The 23,609-nt window shown below is 34.8% G+C and overlaps 1 protein-coding gene across 4 annotated transcripts in view; it reads right to left on the bottom strand.

Moving 5' to 3' along the window:
• LOC145662121 (uncharacterized) overlaps positions 1–23,609 on the bottom strand; it is a 95,199-nt gene that overhangs the window by 46,611 nt on the left and 24,979 nt on the right. For 3 of the 4 annotated variants that reach the window (XM_081727459.1, XM_081727457.1, XM_081727458.1), the window contains exon 2: positions 15,188–15,606. In XM_081727459.1, the coding sequence (XP_081583585.1) occupies positions 15,188–15,556 (369 nt within the window). In that variant the 5' untranslated portion in view covers positions 15,557–15,606. Of the gene's footprint in view, positions 1–15,187; positions 15,607–17,286; positions 17,369–23,609 lie in introns of those variants that run through there. The other variant, XM_081727456.1, reaches the window with a different exon arrangement.

The raw sequence follows: 23,609 nt of genomic DNA, 5'->3' as shown, positions 1-23,609 counted from the left end.
TCGATGATTATCATCCGGAAACAATCTTGAGAAGGTATCCACACGAACATTATTTACACCTTTAATATGTTGCACTTCAAAATCAAAAGATTGAAGTTCTAGTGACCATCGCAGCAAACGCTATTGTATCCCTGGACTTTCTTAAGGTGATGTAAAGAATTATGGTCCTTTAAAACTATAAAATGACAGCCACTTATGTGCGGAGCAAACTTTTGGAGCGGAAAGCGTACAGCTAGTAGTTCGATTTCCTTGGTTGTGTATCCCTTTTCTGCTTTCTTCAATGTACGACTGATGCAATGTATCACTGCTGGCTCAGTAGGGTTAGGTTGCCATAATATACTAGAAATTCCGGATAACGAACTCACACTGAACATAAAAAGGACAATCAAATCTAGGATGATTTAAGCGAATAATTTCCATAATACATGTTTTCAATTTGTAAAAGCTCCTTTCTTGAAGAACACCCCATTGCTATGGAATTCCTTTTTAAATTATTGAAACTAAGGGTTCGGCTATTTCTGCAAATCGAGGTATTGATTTCCTAAACCAGTTGGACAGTCCCAAAACTTGACAGGTTTCTTTTAGATTGGTAGGAGCTGGCAAATTCTTTATGGCTTGAATCTTAGACTCACTAAAGCACATTCCTTTTGCATCTATTGTATAACCTAAAAATTCAATAGACTTCTTGAAAAATTTTGACTTTGCTAAATTAACAGTTAGGCTTGTATTTCCCAAATGTTCCAGAACAGCATCTAATTTTCCAAATAATCTTCAGGTGTTTTCCCCATAATTAAAATATTATCCGCATAGAAAATCACATTGGCACGGAGGTCCTGTCCTATCACATAATTTAAGCATGAAGCTAAGGCGGCACTACCATTAATTAAGCCAAAGATGACTCGGTTATATTCATACAATTGTCTTTCAAACGAAAAAGCAGTATATGTTCTGGAGTTTTTCCCTAATAAGATTTGATTATACGCCATTACAAGACCCAGATTCTAAATGCTGTATATCCCTATAAAGAACTAAGAATTTCTTCAACCGGCGGATACTTTACTTGTTGTAATTTTATGTGCTTATTCAACTTTCTCAGATCTAGCACTAATCTCAATTGTTTGCCGTCCTTTTTAGGCACTACATGTAATGGGTTTAAATGAACGCTCTGAGATGGACTTATTATACCGTCTTGCAACATTTCACTAATTTGTTTCCTTATATCCTCTAAATCTATATGGTATAATGTATGGTTTCGTTATTATTGAGATTTCCGTATCAACTTAATTGTCATACATAAAATGTTTGCAACATCCAGGTCTCTTGGAAAACACACTTCTATGTTTATAAAGAATTTTCTTGAGCTGTGGTACAAATTTTTCATATATATTATCGATGGTCTCTGTAATCTCATCCACGCAATTATGAAATAAATAATCATTGCTGTCTATAGTAGCCCTTTCAGTTCCAAGCTTATTGATATCTGTTTTATTATTCATTTACGCTTAAAATAGTATTATTCAGAGGGGCTGACACTGACAAGCAACATTATCGCTAACTGGGATTAAATTTTGAACGATTTTATCATTAAGGGTACGTATAGAAAATGTCTTATTTTCGAAATCAAGGACTGCCCGTAATTAAGTTAGAAAATCTAATCCTATCAACACATTTTCACTCAATTCGTTTATTACCAATATAGGGATTGTAATTTCATATTCTTGTATAGAGATTACCACTTGCGTTTTTCCCATTACTCTCTTCTTGTGTTTGCCTGTATAATCGACTAAAACCAAAATATCTATCTTTTGCAGTCTAGGATTAGAGTAGTTCGTTGTAAGTACACGCCAAAATCAATATGAAAGAAGTGATACGTTAGCTCCAGTATCAATGAGAACTTGAAGAGGGATATCGTTATTTTAACATGTATTTTAGCAGTGCAAAATGTTTTCAAGAAAACAAAATCATTATCAGGGGAACATACTTCATCTATCTCGTCATCAAATATCCAATAACAGTTGCTTATGGGAATATATTGATGGTCACTTCTATGATCTAAAGTCTTAAGATTAGTTTCATTTATAGAAGAATTAATCAAAGAATTGGTAGCGTTATTATTGATATCTGTTTTAAACCTCTATTTTCACATTCTTGCGAATAAGTTGCTGACGTGGCTTTAACCCGTTCCACGTCAGCCATACCTAGTTTAAAGTGACATTACCAAACGATTCGATTAGATTACATTGAATGGCACTATCTTGGGTACGATTCTGTACGTTATTTCCTTCACCAGTTCTCTGATTCCTATTCTGGGAATTTCTGCCATCTGTGTAGTTACTACGAAATCTGGGAGTACGTGGATAATTAGATCGATTATTTCCATTATTCCTAATAGTTGTATGATTACCATTTCTGTTTCTTCTAAAATTAGATTCGGTCATATTACCATTACAATTAGGTTCAGTTATATTACCAGTACGAGAAAATCCAAAATTGCCTCTTGCATTATGGTTAATATTTTCCTTAACATTAATATTACGAATAGGAAAATGATTAGCTTGACTTCGGTCAGAATTGTTTTGCAACTTCGTCTGACTTTCAAAATTTTGAACTATCGCAAGTAAATGTTTAAATTAATACACTGTGAAGATTTTTATTTGCTGTAGCCTAAAAGGTAATAACATTTGTATTGATGCGACAACGCGTGATTCCGGCTGATACGAATTGATCAGTTTCAATTCATTATATGCAGTAACTACAAAATCGGTGAGACTTTTGTCTACCTTAGGATCATAATGCCTATTTCTAATCTCGAGACGGGACATATAGCCTCGTTGCTGACGTCCGCATTCATCCCCCTACTCATACTCATACTCATATTTCTAATCTGTGCATCACGATTTGACATTAGGAAGTCATTTTCAAAATTGGCTAACAAAGCAATTTTGAAATTTGAATAAGTATGTAATTTACCTCTAATAGCGTTGAACCATGCCGAGTAAGGCGGCAATAAAACATGTGGCAAAACGTGAAAATTATACTCATCTACACCGGTCAATTCACATCCTACTTCAAATTTTTCAAAAAATATACTAGCCGGGATATCCTCTGATCTACCAGTGAATTTTGTCAAAGACTTTATTTCGCTGATTTCTAAACGTGTATCTGAATGCCTTAAATTTCTAAATTTTACGTGAGTATCGGTGTTCCGTTGCATTCTTCTTTCTTCATTTTCAGAATTGGAAGCGAATTCCTCCTCTTCGGAATAACATACAGGTGGGTTACTGCATTCTTCACGTAGTCTGGTTCTAACAACATTATGTTCTACATAAGCCACATTGACGGCGTGATCAAGAGTACTATTTGCTGTCCCAAGTTTTTCCTTGATATTTTGTACTTCTTGCAATTTCCTTATCTGGTTCTAATGATTATTAACTTGTGTTTCTACTGCTTCGACTGAACTTTGCAGAATCGCAAAACTGTGAAGAATTTGCTCTAATCTATTATCGGTTAGTTCCAGTTTGGTATTAATCTGTTGTGATATTTGTTCTATCCTGGCATCTGACCGTAGTATTAATTGTTCTATCTTGGCATCTACCTGTTCTTTGTTGGTATCCAACTGTTGCGTAACTTGGTCCATTTTAGCATCCAACTGTTGCGTTACTTGTTCCATTTTGGCGTTCAACTGTTGCCCTAATTGTCTTATAAGGTCAGTCACACTCTTTGACGTATAGACGTCTTCAACTCCATTACTGGTGTCTTCATCGCTGGTAATATTCATTTTTGAATTTCGGTATATTTTGCTCTTATTCCTTAATAAAATATAATCCGTGATGATCAAAATATATGAAACCGTTTACTTTAAACCTCTAACTAGTCTCAAGGTCCTGGCGGAATAACACCATCTAAAATGTAACGATATGTTCTTATTTTCGTTACATTACCAAGTTCAATATACAATGCGTATTATATTAGGTTAAATGAAGTCACACAACACTATCAAATACTTGTAGTTTTATATCTATATATTCCGCAAGAAATATCAATTGCAATACACTGAAGTAATACACATCAATTTTATGCAATGTCAACTATTTAAATAACTATCTTCTCAGTCATCTAATCAACAAGAACAGGTTGTCATAGCAACCCCAAAACAGTAAATCTGTTGTTACAGTAACAGCGGTAAGTTAAAAATCATACAATATCAACATATTGTTCTATATATATTCCTCTTCTTCGTAATCACAGCCTGTGCACTTTTAAATAGCACCTTTTGCCCAAAATAGTTAAAAGAAGAATGGAAGTAACTTACAAATATACAATATCGTTGTAATACAAATATACAATATCGTTGTAGTTGTTTGTTTGTTGAAATTTGTTTCCCTTTCCACCACCGAGGCAATATAATATGTAGACCTACTATTTAAGATGGAATCCAAAACACTCCACTAGTTCGATGTTCTCGCACCGGAAAACGAACCCAAAACTATGTGCATCAGCGGTGATTGCCTTCCTTTTTATTTTTTAAAAGTTCGCCCCAACCTGGACCCTACCTTCTGTATTGTCTGTAAATTAATTCTATTTGATATTCTATGAAATCAAAACTGGCAAGGACACAAACACAGAAAATTCGAGGACAGTTAAAAGCGCGTACAGAGCAGTCCCGTGTTCTTCAGTTAGACTTGAACCGACGATAGATTACACCTCGTAATCCAAAGCCGAATACCCGAGACAACTCGGTTATTGCTACCGGCAACTACAGGACCAAAGAAGAGGACTAGTAAATTTTAATCACTGAAAATAAAATGATTTTGTTGTTGTTGTTTTAATGTGGGTGCCTCGTATTTCGTTCATATTGAACGTGGGATCGAAAATTCTTCATGACAAACGTGGAAATTGTGTAAAATTAGACAGTGAAATGAAATTTAATGTTTTACCTCTCACAATTACGTCCTTCAGGGTAAAAGAGACGGATGATTATGAAATCATTGGTGGAATTATAAGGTGAAAACAAACGGGAAAACCCCAAAACCCGATTACATGATGCCGACTGTAAACTTAAATGAGCTGGGATCGAACCAGAAAACCTTTTACCAGAGGTGAGTGCCCTATTACTTTTTTTTAAATTCGCTCACCCGGGACATTTTCCTACATGGTCTTCGCAGCAACCTTATTCACTTTTCACCTTAATGCAATACTACAGGTATCTGAACACTGAAACTTTGAGGAGAGTTAAAAAAAAATACCCATGCACTTTAGAGGGTCTTAAGCCACCATAGTATATCACCTTATAGTCGTCACCTTATGGCCTTAAACCGCTCGATTACGTCATATCGGTTCTCATCACTGAACCACTGTGTCCCACCGCCCCCTGCAATATTAGAACAAGAAATGTACATTCGCCACTGTCATTGGTATTTAAAGTTAAAATAATGCCATTAAACCAAGTAAAGTTAGCATTTTTACGTTTGTATTGGGGGGTCATGAGCTCGAAATCGGCGACCAATGATCCTGATTAAGTTTTTCCTCAGTCTCATGAGGCAAATGTTAGGATAGTATCTTTTCAAGACAGGCTTTGGTCGACTTCAATTCAAACTTTCTTATCGTTGTTAGTGTAAAATTCCTTTACTACAGTGGCCAGAATGTTATTAAGAAGTACAGTAAATAAATACAGTAACCTATAGACTGATATTAAACTAACTGCGTAACCACATATCTATTCTTAGTCACAGACATTCTTTAAAAGAGAAAATACAAGGTTGAATACTAATATAAATTACCATGTAATTAAAATTCAAGTCTTATATAACACAACTTAACCTAGCTATAACTAGCTTTGATGTCACAGTTGCAGCGAAAGCCTTCTCATTTTTTTTAAAAAAGAAAGAAAACAGCATACTCAGAGGAACAGGTATTATTTTAAAAAAATAATGTAGAAAAATTCAACATAATTCTCTAAGCTAGTGCTTAATAAAGTAGAACACATGTTCTATACAGTAGAACCAGGGGTGCCCACAAGGGGGGGCTATGACGCAAAGTGCGTCATTGAAATATTTGGGGGGGGGTAAAAATCTGTATAAATATGTTTAAGGGAGTGTAAAAATTAATCGAAAAGAAGATTTTTTCATGGAAGAACACCTACGGGTAGACAATTAAGGGGGGGGTACGTCATGGACATAAGGGGGGTGGGCACCACTGGTAGAACTGATGTTTAAAAATAAACGTTTCAGATAGTCTAGACACATCGAGTGTATCATTACGATTTTGATGGGGATGACAAACAACTAAAATATACAGCACTATAATTTATATACAAACAGCACGTTTCGATGAAGATTAGGCCATATATATGAGGGCCTACTGACATGTAAGAATCAGTCACGTAATCAGGGTCGGATTTCCCAATAGGCCCGGGCCTATGGGCGCAAGCTCCCAGGGGGCGCATGGCCGAGAGAAAAAAATTAAAAAATATCTAGAAATAAAAATAAATAGCCATAACTTAACATATTTTTTGAATTGATTAAAAAATCAGGCTAATAAAGCATTCTGATTTTGAAGTTCATTGGAACAAATAATTGTTGGTAAAGTTCACCAGTCTTTTGTTAGTACATTAACGGTATTTTGTTAAGCCCAGAACCAAGTAAATTTCTCAAAAAAAAAAAAAAAAAAAAAAAACTTGCAATGATAAAATTGCATCGTGGAGTGGTGTTTAAGTAATTAACATATAGGCCTGATACATTTTTTAAATAAAGGTTTTTAGGAAAGTAACTTTAACCAGACTAGGGGGCGGAAAAAATTATTGGGCCTAGGGGCGCCAAAATGCTAAATCCGGCCCTGCACGTAATAAATTAAAAAGCTTCAGTTCCTACGTTGTTTTGCAGGGACATGTAAGAAGAAATTAGGATTGACATGGACCATGGAAGAATGTGCAGTCTTGCTCTGTTGGTATCATGTAAATTCAGGGGGCCTTATGCAGAGTCGCTCTGAAGCATGATTAGTGTCATACTAAAAAGTTCGACTAACATATGTTTCCTGCAGTAGTCAGGCCTTTAGTATGACTCTAATCAAACGTCAAAACGACTCTGCATAAGGCGGAGGAAGTTCAATTCTATAGTGATTAAATATGTGATGAATCACTGCTGCTGTGAAATGTAATACAGACCTACATAGATAAGATTAAAAACAAATGCAAAGCAACCAAGATAATATTTAGAGGATTTTAGCAAGATAATAAGCTTGCCATATTTATAACTATTATATGTGTGTACAGAAGCGACTAGCAAATTTTGATCCACTCGGCTTAGCTACAGAACAGTCACGGTGCGAACTTTATTTTTGGGGAGGAGCACGTGAAAGGGCAGAGACATTTTTGGAGGGCCAGCTATATCTTTCGTGTAACGAAGAGGATAGTTCCAAATAACTTGGCTTATATCAAAATACATCATATCTGGGGAAGGCAACCTCCGGGAGGAACACCCACCCCTTGCACCCTCTGGCGTCGTTACGGGTACAGCATTGACTCATCCATTAAAGTAAAATTTTCAAATAAAATATTTTCTTAAAAAAAAAAAACGTACTTTCGCCTTTTTCATATTGGCTCAGCCCCGTACATGTTTTATCCCAAATAGCTTTCGGAAGGATTACTTTTCTCTTATTCATAGATGATCTCTCCGATTATCTTCAACCATATGCAGTACTTGTATCCAGTGATTTATCTACACCCCCCTAACACCCCCAGCACCCCCTAAAATTTTCGGACACCCCCTGGAAATAAATTCCTTACACCCCCTCAATAGGGGGTGCAATATTAAAACGATTCATTCTCGTTCTGTCTAAAGGCTCTCCAGGACTTTGTAGAAAATATTTTAAATTATCTTATCTTTAGGTAGAGCGGGGAAAAGCTTGACTCTTAGTGTGTTTGTATACTGAGCGAAACTCATGTATAAGATGGCTGTAGTAACGAGGACGGGAACTAAATCCAAGCGGTCGAAATGCAAGGAAAATTCTGACGAGGACAAAATCCAAGAAACAAAATCACAGGAGTATATATTGGATGTACCAGTGCACAACCTGTATGATTATTTTTCCCTTCAATTGTCATATATTCTAAACTGTTATATGTATTTTTCAACTGAAATATTTTTTTCTTTTAAAATGCTGAAAACTCAACAAAACGTAAAAATGTTATAATCCCCATGGGGAAATCGCGGTAGAAAAGTGGGAGGGCCACAGCCGACGGTGGCGGGCCGCCGGTACGGATCATACACGACTATGTACAGAAAAAGAACATCTTTTCGCCGGTTCGATCAGAGGTGGCAGGTAGCCGCCGACCCTTTGCCGACTGTATGTCGGCAGAAGCGCGACGTTGCGGCAGGGCTGGTTAGAATTCGACTCTCTGCCGAAGAAACTGACAAGGAGACTTACGGCAGTGTCACTCACCGATTTGCATGAAACATTGCATACTTGTAGAACATCGAAAAATAATCGACACGTACTTTTTTTATTTCGGCAATGGTGTGGATTTAAGGGCAGAAACCACCCTTTGAAAGTTAGGGGTGGTCTCCAAGTATAGACAGTAAACAATCATTTAATATACAAGAAAACATACTTCCAGGGGGATTTTGGACAACTGATTCAAAATTTGACGTCAAAATTACAAAATTTAAAATGGCGGATCTAATATGGTGATTACAATTTTAAAAAGTCTTCTAGTTTAAAATACTCTGCAGTTAACTAAAACAATGGTGGTTGGCAGGTTTTACTGAGGGAAGGTTGCAGACCGATTTGAAACCCATTTCTGTACTTATTTTAACGGGATACTTGATTAAAGTGAGTCTCTGCTCCTCTCACTACTCGGGATGCTTATTGAAAATGACTCCCATCGCTTCTCACTATCCGAGGTACTTAGCCCAGCGTCTATTGCTAAGTCCATTTTGTCATTAGATGCATGGAGTGGTCACAATTCATCAGCTTTTGAACCTATTTTAAGAACAAAAGAGTACCTCAAAAAGTACGATTCAGCCTCTTCATGTGTTCTTCTTTAGACAATGGTAAAACTTCTTAAGACATTTTACTGACATTGTTCTTCTCTACAACTATAACATAAATTTACATCTACGTAATAATATAATTAAGATCCAATCACTAATTCATAATAAGTTTTCTTCTCCCAGATTTGCAAATCTTATTAGGTATGTGCGGTACAAAAGCGGTTATTTGGAAGAAAAACTACCTGCGTTTGAAAATCCTGTAACATTTTGTTTCAAAACTTGTGCAGCATTTTGCTATTTGTGCACAGTTTTTCCGTAATAAGGTGTGCGTAGTGTATACAATGTTTATGTATCCCTTACTTTCTTTCTTTCTTTTTTCTTTCTTTTCTTTTTTTTTCTTTTTTTCTTTTTTTTTTTACGGAATATCATTACTGCAAAACGTCTTTTCAATATATTCATAATTATAACAATTAAGGATATATGAAGTTCTGACATAGTGAGAGACAAGTGGATTCACTTTAAATAAGCACCCCGAATAGTGAGAGACGAGGGAACTTAATTTCAATAAGCACCCCGCATAGTAAGAGGTGCAGAGACTCACTTTAATCAAGCATCCCGTCAAAATAAGCACAGAAATGGGTTTCTAATCGATCTGCAACCTTCTCGCAGTATCCTATGCCAACTATAATTGTTTTTGGCTAAATGCAGAGCATTTCAAACCAGAAGACTTTTAGTAATTTTAATCACCATATTGGATCCACCAGTTTGAATTTTTAAATTTTGACGCCAGATTCTGAATCAGCTGTCCTAACTTCAGTATGTTTTCTTGTATATTAAATGATTGTTTTCTGTCTATATTTGGAGACCACCCCTAACGTTCAAAGCGTGGTTTCTACCCATAAACCCGGACCATTGCCGAAATAAAAAATACGTGTCGATTATTTTTCAATGTTCTACAAATATGCAAAGTTTCATTCAAATCGGTGAGTGACACTTCCGTAAGTCTCCTTGTGAGAGCTCTTGTGCCACCGTAGTTTCCGAGACTACTTAGCCGCTACGCCGCCTAATTCTCGACCCTAAACCAGCCTTTCAAACGCCGTACTGCCTACCGCTACCTCGCCGTTTGGTCGACCGTAGGTCAACCGTCGGAATGTTGTCTTTCCGACGTCTTTTTATAACCAATGTCGTAGGTTTGCCGCGCCTTTGCCTACCCAAAACGTGACCCTCGAAAGGCCGTGCCCAAAATCGATCTCTTGGAAGTTGTTTCAACGTTGTGCGGCACGGTTACTTTCGTAGAATATTTTCCACGAGTCTGACAGTCGCGGGTGGCCCTTTCGCTACGGAGGCGGACATCGACGGCAATTCCTCATGGGGATAAAAGGGCAGGTTGGCTTTAATTACTTTCACACATACCCATATGAAAAGTTCTGGGTATTCCTATTTATTATACCTTTAATACATTTGAAATACATTTAGCATATTACAGTAAGACCATTTATTTTAATTACGAAAAGTAACTGTGATGCTATTTGATTTTTAAAAAGTCGTTCTTGTGTGGTAGCATATAGCAGTCTTTTATTTTGAGTAATGTATAAATCAGGGATGCAAACAAGCAACAAAATTTTATTAGACCAAGAAAAAACCTACTAGCCCACATCCCACAATAGAAATCATTTACTTACCTTCGATATGATATTAAATACTCGCCCGCACTATGAACCACTCGGCCCGGGCGAGTAGTTATTTGCATCCCTGGTATAAATATTTATTTTAATTCTGAAATACCGATCAAGATTTTTTAAAGCAAAGATCAAAATGTGCAATATATACTTACTATAACAGTCTTACATTTTTTTTATTGTGTTTACAGCATTTTGAAAAAAATAATAAAAGTAAAGAATTTCAGAGAACATTTTAGATGCATAACAGTTGAAGAAAAATAATCATTCTTTTATTAATCTGCACCTATGATTCTGTCGCTCGAATTTAGTCCGTTTTATCTGAGTTTTCCTTGGGGTTTGTCCTCTTGAATTTTGTCCTGCATTCGTAATAATCTGTTTCATAATTCTAACAGAGGCTGTAAGAAGAATAACTATTTCTTCAAGTTTCATCATAAATTTTAGATGTTATTCTTCTTGTTCTTCTCGGAAAAATGATAAGGATACAGTTCTTTATCAGTAGTGTTATTCATATCTTTATCAGCAAAGTTATAGTGTACTTTGGTAAAGATGAATGTAATTTTAAAAAAGTAACTGCGGGCAAATGGAAAATTGATTGACTCAGTTGCAAGGAAGCCGTTTTACTTTGTAACTGAAACGAACATAAAATAAATTTAGTTCGGTATATCAAATTATTTCACATCAAGATTTTATTCACTTTTTCAGTAGTTCATCTCTAACATCTTAAGAGTTGCCAGTACGTAAAAGGAGACACAGTTCACATTCTCAAGACATGTTTGGCCACATATTAAGTTATCAATGCAAGAGGATGCGTAAGGCAACTCTTAAGAAAGAGTGTTCTACATCACAACTCCTTTTTCGGGATCACCTTATCATCTGATTTGTCTTATATACATAATTCTATACTATATGCAATAGTATCATATATACTTCTACTTTCATATTTTATATTGTCAATGTAAATAGCAGCAATACAAAATATCAATATCAATATTGAAATACTTGTATGTTTTTTTGTAGTTTCAATCAAATCAAAAGGTCAGACAATCGGGTATAAGGGCCGTCTTACGCATCCTTTTGCAATGTTTGCTTAATATATGGCCAAACATGTCTTGAGGATGTGAACTGTGGCACATTTTACGCACTGCGAGCAGTGGCGGTTTTAGCGGGTAGGCCGGGTATTCACGGGCCTACCCAAAAATTTTGAAAAATATATTAACACTGAAAGATAAAATAAAAAGTAAATATATTTTCCATTTTTTATATTATTGGTAAATAATTATTTAATAAACATCATCAACTACTACTGTAAAAATAATTTCCTATTGTCATTAATCAATCAAATGTGCATATGTATCCATACGCAAGGAAGCCGGCCTACCCAAAATTAAAATCCTAAAGCCGCCCCTGACTGCGAGCCTTAGCATATTGGAGGTGAACTACTGGAAAACTGAATAAAATTTTGTTGTGAAATGACTTGATACTAGACCGAAGTAAGTTTGTTTTATCCTCGTTTTAGCTACAATGTCAAACGGCTTTCTTGCAGCTGAGTCAATCAATTTTTCATTTCTCTGCAGGTACCTTTTTAAAAATCACATTCATTTTTACTGAAATAGATGTGAATAACACTGTTAATAACAGAACTGTATCTAGTCATTTTTCCGAGAAGAACAAGTAGTTTAACATCTAAAATTTATGATAAAACTTAAAGAAATAATTCTTCTTCTTACTTAATCTGTTACAATTACTAAAGAAAAATTCTTTTGAAGAAACCTTTGCCTGGACAGAATTGCTTTTCTCGAAAGATTAGGTAGAACTGGAATTCCCGTTTTGCCTAAAGATAAGATCATTTAAAATATTTTCTACAAAGTGCTGGAAGAACTTTAGGCAGAACGGGAAGACACCATTAAAACTTGCTATTTTGGTTGTTATAAGATTCTGAATTTTTGTTTTTAAGTGCCAATAGAATAAAACAATTTATTTTCGACAAGATAAATTTTCGAGGAAAGCATGCATCGCAATATTGAATGGAAATCAACCTTTACACGCCTGTGATCGTCACAACAACGTTTGATCAATCGATTGCCAACGATTTCATCTCGACGCCACACCAAGCATGACAAAGTCAACGCTAATTGGCTATGGCTGAGGAAGGAAATCGAATACAATCGTTCGTTGCATCAACTAATTGTAAAGTTTGTAAAAAATAAAATAAAATAAAATAAAAAATAAATAAAATGACGATAATAGTGTATGACCTTAATGCAAGATTGCACCCCCCAATTTTTTTTAACACCCCCTAAGTTCAAAATTCTGGATAAATCACTGTATGTAACATTCTCCTGTTTGCTGACGATTGCAAACTCTTCAGAAAGAACCCTACACAACAAGAATCCATTAATTTTAAAAATGATCTTTCATGACTTGATTCTTGGTGTGAAACTTGGCATTTGAAGTTAAATCCTAATAAATGGAGTCCTCTTACAATTACTCCAAACAAAAATGGCACTAAACATGACTACACTATGGGTAAGATAATTGTTCAAAATATACAGGCGCATAATAATCTTCGTGTTATCTTTGATGACATACTTGTTTTCAGTAAACGTATTGTACAACTTACCAAAAAATCTATGCGAACGTTAGAAATATATATATTTCTAGAAATTCAACGGCGCTAGTTACTTATTACAAGACATTGATTTCTCCTGTTACGGAATAACATTCGCCTGTTTGGTCTATTGCTTGTCTCATATGTTTTCAACCTAAGCACTGTTCTCAACTTCTTTTTAGCCATTGTGCGTTACAGAATTTCAGCGATACGCAGGTCAACTATCATGAGAACACTCAATGAAGCATCATATATTAGTTGTCACAAAAAAGAAACTGATATTTTGTTTCTACATAAAACAGTAAATGGAAAATTAAACTGTCAATCTCTACTTCCTACACATAATTTCTGAGTTTCCAATTTTACAACAAAGAATATGAATCTATTATGTGTTCCGAAACCTAGACCTGCAACAGTCCAAAAGTTGCTTAGAGCTTTTTACTGATTTCAACATATTTCCACTTACCTTAGATAACTTTACCTCTTAAAGAAGTTTCCGGATTGTGCAAAATTAAGTTGCGCGTGTATATATGGTTATGTAAGTAATTGTTACCTTTTGCATTACTGTTGCTACCAGGGCCGTAACTTGTGGGTGGAGCAAGCGGGAAACTGCCTCTCCTAGGGAAGCTCCCCGCCATTGAAGGGGGGCCCACTTTAAGACAAAATTTTTTTACTCCATATACGATACGAACATGAAATTATAAATGAAGCACAAACAGGTTCACTACATTACATAAACAAAACAACACACAAAAGGTAAATACAACAAAAATGAGTCGTGGGCCCGTTTCAGTAAACAATATCTACTATTAGGGGCCCTAGAAATAATATTTATTCGTATGGCTTTGAGATTTGTCAGTATTGTCCACTTAATTAATTTGTCATGTTTGGAACTGACCCAGGAGCGTAACTACTAACGGTCCCGCAGACCTTGTCGTGCCGGAGGGTCCACAGGTTCCGTAGGCTCATAAAGTGTAAGGGAAAAATAGAAAGAAGGGGCCCAAGAATTAGAAAAACAACTTTTTCTAGGGGCCCAAATACGCATATTAATGCTAGCCCCTCCAGAAAAAATCTGTTACGGCGCTGGCTGCTACATATTTCTTGTTGAACTCTCGTCTTTTGTTTATTTCTTTGTTTTTTTTTTTAAGTGTTGTTACATGTTTCAACGTAAAATGGCTAATATATTTTATCTGCAGCCACTGGCGCAAATCCCGGGGGATGAGGAGAACATGTACCCTCCAATCTTGGAACTAGGGGGACTGTCCACCCCAATAATCCGATTTGAAATGTGTTTTTTTTGGGTGGGGGGAATGTGATGATTTGTGTACAGTGCCGCAAAGGAAGGTGAGATGAAATTGATGCCTCCCCAGAATAAGCCTCAAATCTGCCCGCCTCTCAGTGTTGAAGACAATTCTGCTCCCTGATCCTCCACAGGATTGTTTTTCAACTTCACAAATATTTTGAGTATCGCTTAAAAAAAAAAAAAAAAAAAAAAGGAAACGGTCTTACTTGCCCCCCCCCCCAATGTTGAAGACAGATTTGCGCTGCTCTCTGCAGTTACACATATAAATAAATAAGTTTCCGAAAACTCTGTACTTACCAATCATTTTGAATGAGGAGTATATACACACCAAGTTTCAGCTTTCTTCCTTGAGGAGCTTCTGAGACACCCAATCTTTTAAAATTTTATTTCATTTTCGTCTTTTCTCCACTTAGAAGACGCAGTTATATGATTCCAAAAAAAAAAAAAAATAAATAAATAAATAAATAAACAGCCCGAGGTAGACACTACGTTCCAAAATTCATTTAAAACGGTTTAACAGAATAGATCTGTCTAGCGGACAAATACGCAAAGAATCTTGTGTTCAGCTTAATGACAAATAACTAAATAAATAACAATAACTTACATTGGCTAAGCGTTGTGGTATTTTCTCTATGCCATTAATGAAAGCTTCCACATCTATTTGTTCCTGGAAAGCTGTGAAAATTCCTTCCAGAAATATTTGAATATCGAAAGCAATAGAAGTACTGTTGTCATCCACTGCAAGAATATCAGTTACTTCTTCCAGATATGACGTCAGAAGTCTCACAGATCCATCCAACTTAGCGGAAGACACTGGATTCAACTTCGAGAACTTGATTTCTTTAACTTGATTTTCCGTATTTTCTAGTTCCAATACTATTCTGTGCTGTAATTTTGACAGAATCGTAGAGAGCCATTCTTGTGGTATCACTGGACAATGTTGCATAACGACGCTATATAGAGTATTGCTCATTTTGCTTAACAACTCATTTTGGTGATCCGTAGCATCGACAGAGTACACACCTGAAACAGGATCATCATTTAAATGTCTTTCTTTACTACAGAATGATCATAAGAAAATGATTTTGATATTGTTACCAACACAGGAATTGTAATAAAGGATGTGTTAACAAAATATAAAATTGCATTCAATGAATAAGAATAATCATTAATACTGCATTTGCTCCCATTAAATTGAATTTAATTAAAAGAAAAGAAACTAATATCTGTTGGTGTAATAAAGATCCTGGATCATATTATCTTCAATTGTTTGTTATGTACGAAGAAGAGAATGGAGTTAATTAATACTTTTAATGAACAAATTGGTTTTGGCCCATTTACTATGAAACAAATTCTGGTATCAAGCAATTGGAAGTAGTCTAAATTATAACAGAATGTACTTTTAAAAAAATGGATTACAATTATAAAACTGAAAATAGGTTTAAAATATATAATCTAAAGAAGAAAATGTGTCATCCCACAAAAAATGAAAATGGAAAAACAGATTGACTAGAATAGTTATGTTTCATCGGATAACAAATTTAAATAATAATAATAATAATAATAATAATAATAATAATAATAATAATAATAATAATAATAATAATAATAATAATAATCAGGGCCCGGATCTTGTTGACCTAAAAAATTTTAAAAAGTGACCTATAAAATGACACTAAAATTCCTGTAAAATGACCCTAAAAATCACAAAAATTGACCTTAAAACTTACATTTTCTCAAACTTTTATTTCATTAAACACTGGCATTTTTTAATATCCATTGGATTTTTAATTAACATTTCTCACTCATATTCAAAAAGTATTGTTTCACTTAGTTGCAGTCCATTGATCATTTATTTCTATTGATCAGTCCATTATACGGCATTGTAAGTATTGAAAGCGTCAATTCACTCCCGAGTTGAAACTAGGAAGCACTCTTAAACAATAAAACTTAGCAAGTTTAGATTACATGAAAATAATAGATAAAACCCTTCTAATGCATTTTTAGTATTCACGTGATCACATTCTTTGTGGTCAATAACCCAAAACTATCTGTTTGGCCACCTACCAACCCTCACCTTTCGTTAACCAGCTACAGTTTAGTTTTCATTAGCTTGTTAAGAATGCAGTTTTTCCACTCCAATAGTCAGGAGGTAAGAAAAGAGATTATTCAACTTCGTCTTTTCCACATCCGTAAACCGTGTTCATTTAAAGATTTCCTTATGTAGAAAAAAGAATAAAAAAACCATAAGTGACCTAAAAGTTACCTTAAAATATTAAAAAATGACCTAAAATTTCAAAACAGCAAAAAGTGACCAAAAGTTGACCCTTAAAAACTATATTTTTAGAACCTAGAGTTGATGGATAACGTTTTTATTTGAACTTGCCTTGTCCTATGCGTAACAGAGAAAAGTTGACTTGTCAACAAGATCCGGGCCCTGATAATAATAATAATAATAATAATAAGTTTTATATAAAACAGATTCCGTATAAATTACAAAAGATTATACGAGTACTGAAATTGACCATACATCTCTCTCTCTCTCTCTCTCTCTTTTTTTTTTTTTTTTTTTTTTTTTTTTTTTTTTTTTTTTTTTTGTAGTTATTCACACTAGAGTTTACGCTCTAGCCTTAAATCACCCTGTTCCATTGGCTATCTAGCACTACAAATAAACATTTGAAACTAGTACAAAGGAAGCTTTACCTTCATAAGTAAGCGAGAGAAAACAATAGAGGAGAATAATCACTACCGAGAATTTCTGCATCTTCAAAACTGTTGAGCTAACTTTTAATTAAAATTTTAAAAAAGAGTTTTCACTATATATATATATATATATAATACATCATGATGTATAACAAATGGTCATCTATAAGCCTTTCACTTGAGAAAAACACATCTGTTCCAAATGATTAATTATAAAGTGCTTTTCTAACGCAAAAGATAATTCCAAAACATAACATGATGAACGACATATGATATTATCTAGTCGTTGCGTAATCACTACAATTTCTGAACAAAAAGAGCAAATTGAAAATTTCAGTACAGTGTAGTTACCAAAATACAATATTCTTGCTTTCTTTCTGTGATTTAATGAAACTTTTAATAAATACAATAATCATATTTGTATATATCAAATCTCTGAATTGCAAATCTGAAGGGACCGCTGTGGTTCAGTGGTAGAGCGCTCACCTTCGGTTAATTGGATTTTTGGTTCGATCCCATGTGCCAAGCGAGCTTTGCAGGGGACAAACATCTTACGCGCAGGTTTTTTCGGGGTTCTTCCTCTCAATTTATTAATTCCAGCATTACCATCCATCTTGTTATAACCGTCTCCCTCAGGCTCGGCGTATACTCGTGGAGAATAAGAAAAGAGTCTGATCGCAGAATGGGATATAGTGGTGTTTAGGAAACACTGTACCTGTAACTTGACAAGAGTATATGCACTCGTAAGTACTTGTACTTCGTGTACTTTGATTCTGTGATTTGATTTTGCCCTCAATATCAGCTGTTTCTACAACGTCTGGAAGACCAAACATAAGGATTATATGATAAAATAGTAGACTTATATTTTAATTACGAATATTAACTAAGTTTTTGTTTTGTGAATCAGTCTTAATGTAAATGATTTCGCATAGAGCCAAATTTCAATTTTGGGTTGATCATATTCCAGCAAGTCCCACCCTGGCCCGCTCTTATATGCAACACATTTGGAATGGAGCCAATAGGCGATTATAGTTTAAATACAGTGTTGAAGTGATGGGTAACTCGGGGATGCCGTCACCCCACTTCCAAAAATATCTATGGCGTCCCCTCACTTCCTAAAATAATACAGTGGGCAAAGATGGGAATGGGGGACGGCGTTACGTTATGCGTCCCCTACCTTTTCAGATCAACTTCTACCCCTATATCACTAACATACTACTAGTACTTAATATTGTGGTTTTCCTTAAAACCGCCATCCGACACCATCCCTCTCTGCTATATAGTTATGAAGGCACGGAAAACTAAGTTTCGATTTCTAATTGGAGATCTTAAAATTAACAAACCGACAGCAGTTTCACGTATCCATTGTATAAATAATATGTTTTTCGAAAATTTTTGTGTTATAGAGTGCCTTTTAATTGTTAGCCATTAGCCTTGTCTATCTCTGTTCGTAACATTTGCGCATTAGAAATAATCTTACTGTCATAATTGCAATTAAGATTGGTACTTGAAATAAACGTATTCTGAGTATTGTTCTTACGTCCTATTTTTTATTCTGGCTGTAAGGTAGAATAATGTACTATGATGCACTTCTATTGTTATCCATATTTGTTGAGAATTCTACCAATTTTTCCAACACATGCAATTCTTACGTACTCGCAGTGATGCCAACCTGAAATATTATAAAACCCCATCTCGAGGGCAGAAATTCCCATTTTGCTATTGGATTTCCCATGTTACACAAAATTAACTTTTTTTAAAAAAAATGAAATATGAAAGTATTGTATACCAGACATTTTCTTCAATATTTTCCGTAAATTTCGCTCATCTACGTTTATCAAGTAGTTGATGAAGAACTATTTCTTCTTAAACCCGTCAACGTCCATATTCACCTATAGGTGACACTACTTTAAAGGCGACTTCGAAACTTTTTTGTGTGGTGATGTAACATACATAGGTAAGTAGCTGGTGCTACTGGGGACCCTCTGGTGAACAATTGGTGACCAAGAAAACGCCTTTAAAATAGTGTCACCCGTAGGCGACACTGGGCGTTAACGAGTAAGAGAAGGTTGAAATTGTTGACGAAAACAAGAACATTTTGTCGTCAGGATTTAGTATTTAGATAATTAATTTGTGTCATCATATTGTAATGAACGTAAGGATACTAGAAGAACAACTCCAGTCGTTTTATGTAAAACATTTCCAAAGTTGGTTCTTTCTCATTTTGCATTCTACTTTTCCCGTTAATTAATATTCTCTGTATTTTTTTTTAAATACCAGAATCCAATTTACATTTCTTGGAGCTTGTGTTTTGAGAATCACAAGTTACTTCTGCGCTAACATGTATTTGTGGCATCAAAATTTGACAATTAAAACTTATTTCAAGATTATTGAGGAGTCTTCGATCTTCTTTCCGCCCACGGAGAATTTTGTTGCTGTCGATGAAATATCCTATATTTGCTGCCAGATGTGACAAAAATTACCTTTATCCCTTTTTAAGAAATTAATGCTAAAAATCCCACAAAAGGGATTTTCCCACGGATTGGCATCACTGTGCACTCGTTCAACCTTGTTTCGCTATCGAAAGTATTTTAACAGTGTTGAATATCTGTGCTACCTTCGTAAATTTAACCAATAGACTGAATTAGTGTGATGTCACACCCTTTTCGTTGCCATGGTGATCGCCATTTTATTTTCTATACAAAGACGAGCGAAGGCTGAGAAATAACGCATAAATGTTATGTATTTGATTATAAACATTAATGTAATTGAACAGAAATGGCACAAGCATACCCTAGAATTCTTTGCTAAAGATTTTCTATATTTTGTAGGCAACATAAAATTGTTAATCGTAAACGTAAAATTACGAAGGCAAAATAAATGACCAAATATGATTCGATCAGAACACACAATTGTAACATTACATGATACAGACAAATCAACACAATCTTTACATAAGGCTTGTTCCCCTTCTGTGCAATATATCGAGGCATTTATATTAACAAATAATGGATACAAACTTCAGTTCTTCATGTTTGCCTCTACTCTGGCTTTTAAATATTTAAATTCACCATCATCATTACGGAAGACACGTGATTTGATTCAAGAGCATTTTCGCCTTTTTCCACCAAGTTTACTTCGTTCTCAAAGTATTTAAAAATTCTAAATAAATCAATTTCACAGCCATTGTTTACTCAACACCTCATTTACAGACTCACGTTTGTATAGAAAATAAAATGGCGATCACCATGGTACGGAGAGGAAATGACGTCACCACTATTCCAGTCTTTCTATTCCTTGAAATGAACTGGAATTTTAATGACTTGAATTGACTATTTTCTTCAGGTCTATTTAAATGTTCATTGTTTTCTGAACATGAAATTCTGATACATAATTTTAATAGGTATATTTAATAATCAACATTAATTTAAATAATATTAAATTTACTAATCATTTGAACAGCTTGGGGAAACATAATAATATGTTACATTTTCTAACTTTCGAGTAAATTGAAAAAGATACTTCAACATTCCCATGTAATTCGAATGCAATGACACATATCAAACTAGCATCCTCTGTCATCTGTAGAAACATTTACGAAATTAGATTACCTATATACTACAGTGTGTCTGTAAAGTTGCGCAACTCAAAGTTTGATTAAGTATATCTTTTGAACCAAGAACGATAAAGACAAGACACTTGAAACAAATGTAAGCGTGTTCTATGTAGATATTTTCGAGATCATGACCTTGGAATTTGTAACGTTTTTATGTGGTGACGAAGGAAGTATCGAAAGTATAAAATTTAAAAAAAATGTACAAAATGAAGAAAATCAATATTCAGTTGCAGAAAACTGATTTCCTGCGGGTAAATCCTTGTGTATATGTGCAGTATGCATCAAAATTTATCCGTTGGTGCGAGAATGTGACAAAGTTAATGCGGTGTTACCATGCAAAAGACTATTTAATGCAAGTCCATAAAATGTTTTTTTTTTTTTTTGGCAAAAACGCGACCCCTAGCAACACTGTTGTCGTAAAATTACTGCAACAGGTGTGCAATGAGAACTTGCACATAATTGATAACTTGAGTTTTTATACTAGCTGCCAGATGGGTATTTTTCTTTGTTGCAAACTTTTGAATAAAAACTCGGGTTATCAATTATGTGCAAATTCTCATTGCTTATCATCAATTAAAACACACCTGTTACAGTAATTTTACGACAACAATGTTGCTAGGGGCCGCGTTTCTGCCAAAAGTACTCATTTTACGGACTTGCATTAGTCTTTTTGAATGGCAACACAACATGAACTTTGTCACATTTTCTCACCAATGGATAAATGTTGATGCACGCTGCACATATACACAAGGGTTCACCCGCAGAAAATCAGCTTTCTGCAACTGAATATTGATTTTCTTCATTTTGTACATTTTTTATTTTACACTTTTGATACTTTCTTTCGTCACTACATAAAAACGTTACAAATTACAACATTGGGCATGATTTCGAAAATATCTGCATAGAACACGCTTACATTTGTTTCAAGCCTTATGTCTTTATCGTTCTTGGTTCAAAAGATATACGCAATCAAACTTTGGGTTGCGCTACTTTACGGACACACTGTATTTTATGGTTCAATTGAATTGAATTGAATTTTATTGCCTTCAATGACCATTTACATTGGCTGATTGCCATATGGTGTAGAACATGTCAATGATATTATACAAAATATACAGTATATTAGTATTATTGTAAAAACATAACTACTTTTACAATATCTTCTAGGTGATAGAAAAACATGACAAAACGTGGTTTCCTTGGAAGGATTATTAAGATACATCACTCACCCATACAGCATTTTCTTTTTTTACAAAGTAGAGAAAAAATAATATAATGTGTACAAGAATTGCATTTACGACTTAGCAGAACCTAGATCAGTTTGCAAGTATTCCTCCACATTATAAAAGCAGTGGTTTAACAACAGAGTACGTACTGACTTTTTGAAACTTTCGTGTTTGGAAAGAGATTTAATTTGATTAGGTAAAGAGTTAAAGAGTTGTACACCTTTGTATGCAATTGTTTTCGAAAACAAAGTGGTATTATGAAGAGGAACATGGAGATATGACTTTGTTCTCGTATTATATCTGAATTCTTTTTGTACAGTTCTTGTTTCTTCTGGACCAAAAGTAATGTTTCGTATATATAAGGAAAGAATTGGAAGAATATTTAGGTCTTTGAATAGCGTTCTGCAAGAAGTATAATATGAAGTATTAGTGACTTTCTTATCACTTTCTTTTGGAGTATAAAAACCTTCTTAAATTCAGTTGACGGACCCCAAAAGGCTATTCCATATCTGATTTTGTTGTGCAATAGTGCATGGTAAGCTGTTAGTACAGCTTTTTTACTTAAAATGGGAACAAGTGATCTTATTAGGAAAATTACAGAGGATAATTCATGACATAATTTTGCAATATGTGGAGACTAGGACAAATTATTATCTATCAGAAGACCAAGAAACTTGACTGTTTCGGTTGGCTTTGTTATTCTCTCGTCTATTTGAAGTACAGGATATGGTGTCAATTTAGCATGGTTAGAATTGAAGTATAAGCAGGTTGTTTTGTCTGAGTATAGAAATAATTTATTATTTGCAAACCAGGAAACCACTTATGACATATTGTAATCTTTTTCTGTTCGATTTTGGGTGGTTCTGATTTTACAATGACGTTTGTATCATCTGCATACAAAATAAGTTTAGTCTCTCTAAGGTGGTTCCGCAGATCATTTATGTAGAGAAGAAACAGTATAGGTCCCAAAATTGATCCTTGTGAGTTGAGTTGATTTTAGTTTAGCGTCCCTTTCAGCAGCGAGGCTATATGAGACGTGGACCCACTGATTAACGTGGAATCCGAACCACATGAGCTCCCGCCGGGAATCGAACCCGGGTCTCCCACGCCAAAGGCGCGTACGCTAACCGCTTAGCCACGGAGGAGCTCTTGATCCTTGTGGAACACCTGCGTTAATGTGTTCAGGTTTTAATTTGTGCTTACTCATATATTTCGAGTCGTGGTTTAGGTGGGATATTTCTACAACTTGTAATCCGAGAGATAGGATTCTATCCACGATAGTGGAATACCCCTGATACCGTATCTATACAACTTATTTAATAAAATCTGGTGGTCCATGCAATCATATGCTTTCGTCAAGTCATACAAGACACGAAAGGATAGCATTTTGTGTCCATGGCATGTATGACGTACATAACGAAATCGTAGATAGCAGTTTGGGTTGATTTCTCTTAAAAAAAAAAAAATAAATAAAAAAAAAT

Source organism: Thermobia domestica, chromosome 10 (genome assembly GCF_964235325.1).
Source record: "Thermobia domestica chromosome 10, izTheDome1.hap1.1, whole genome shotgun sequence".
NCBI lineage: Eukaryota > Metazoa > Arthropoda > Insecta > Zygentoma > Lepismatidae > Thermobia > Thermobia domestica.
This window is presented reverse-complemented; position numbering and strand designations above follow the sequence as displayed.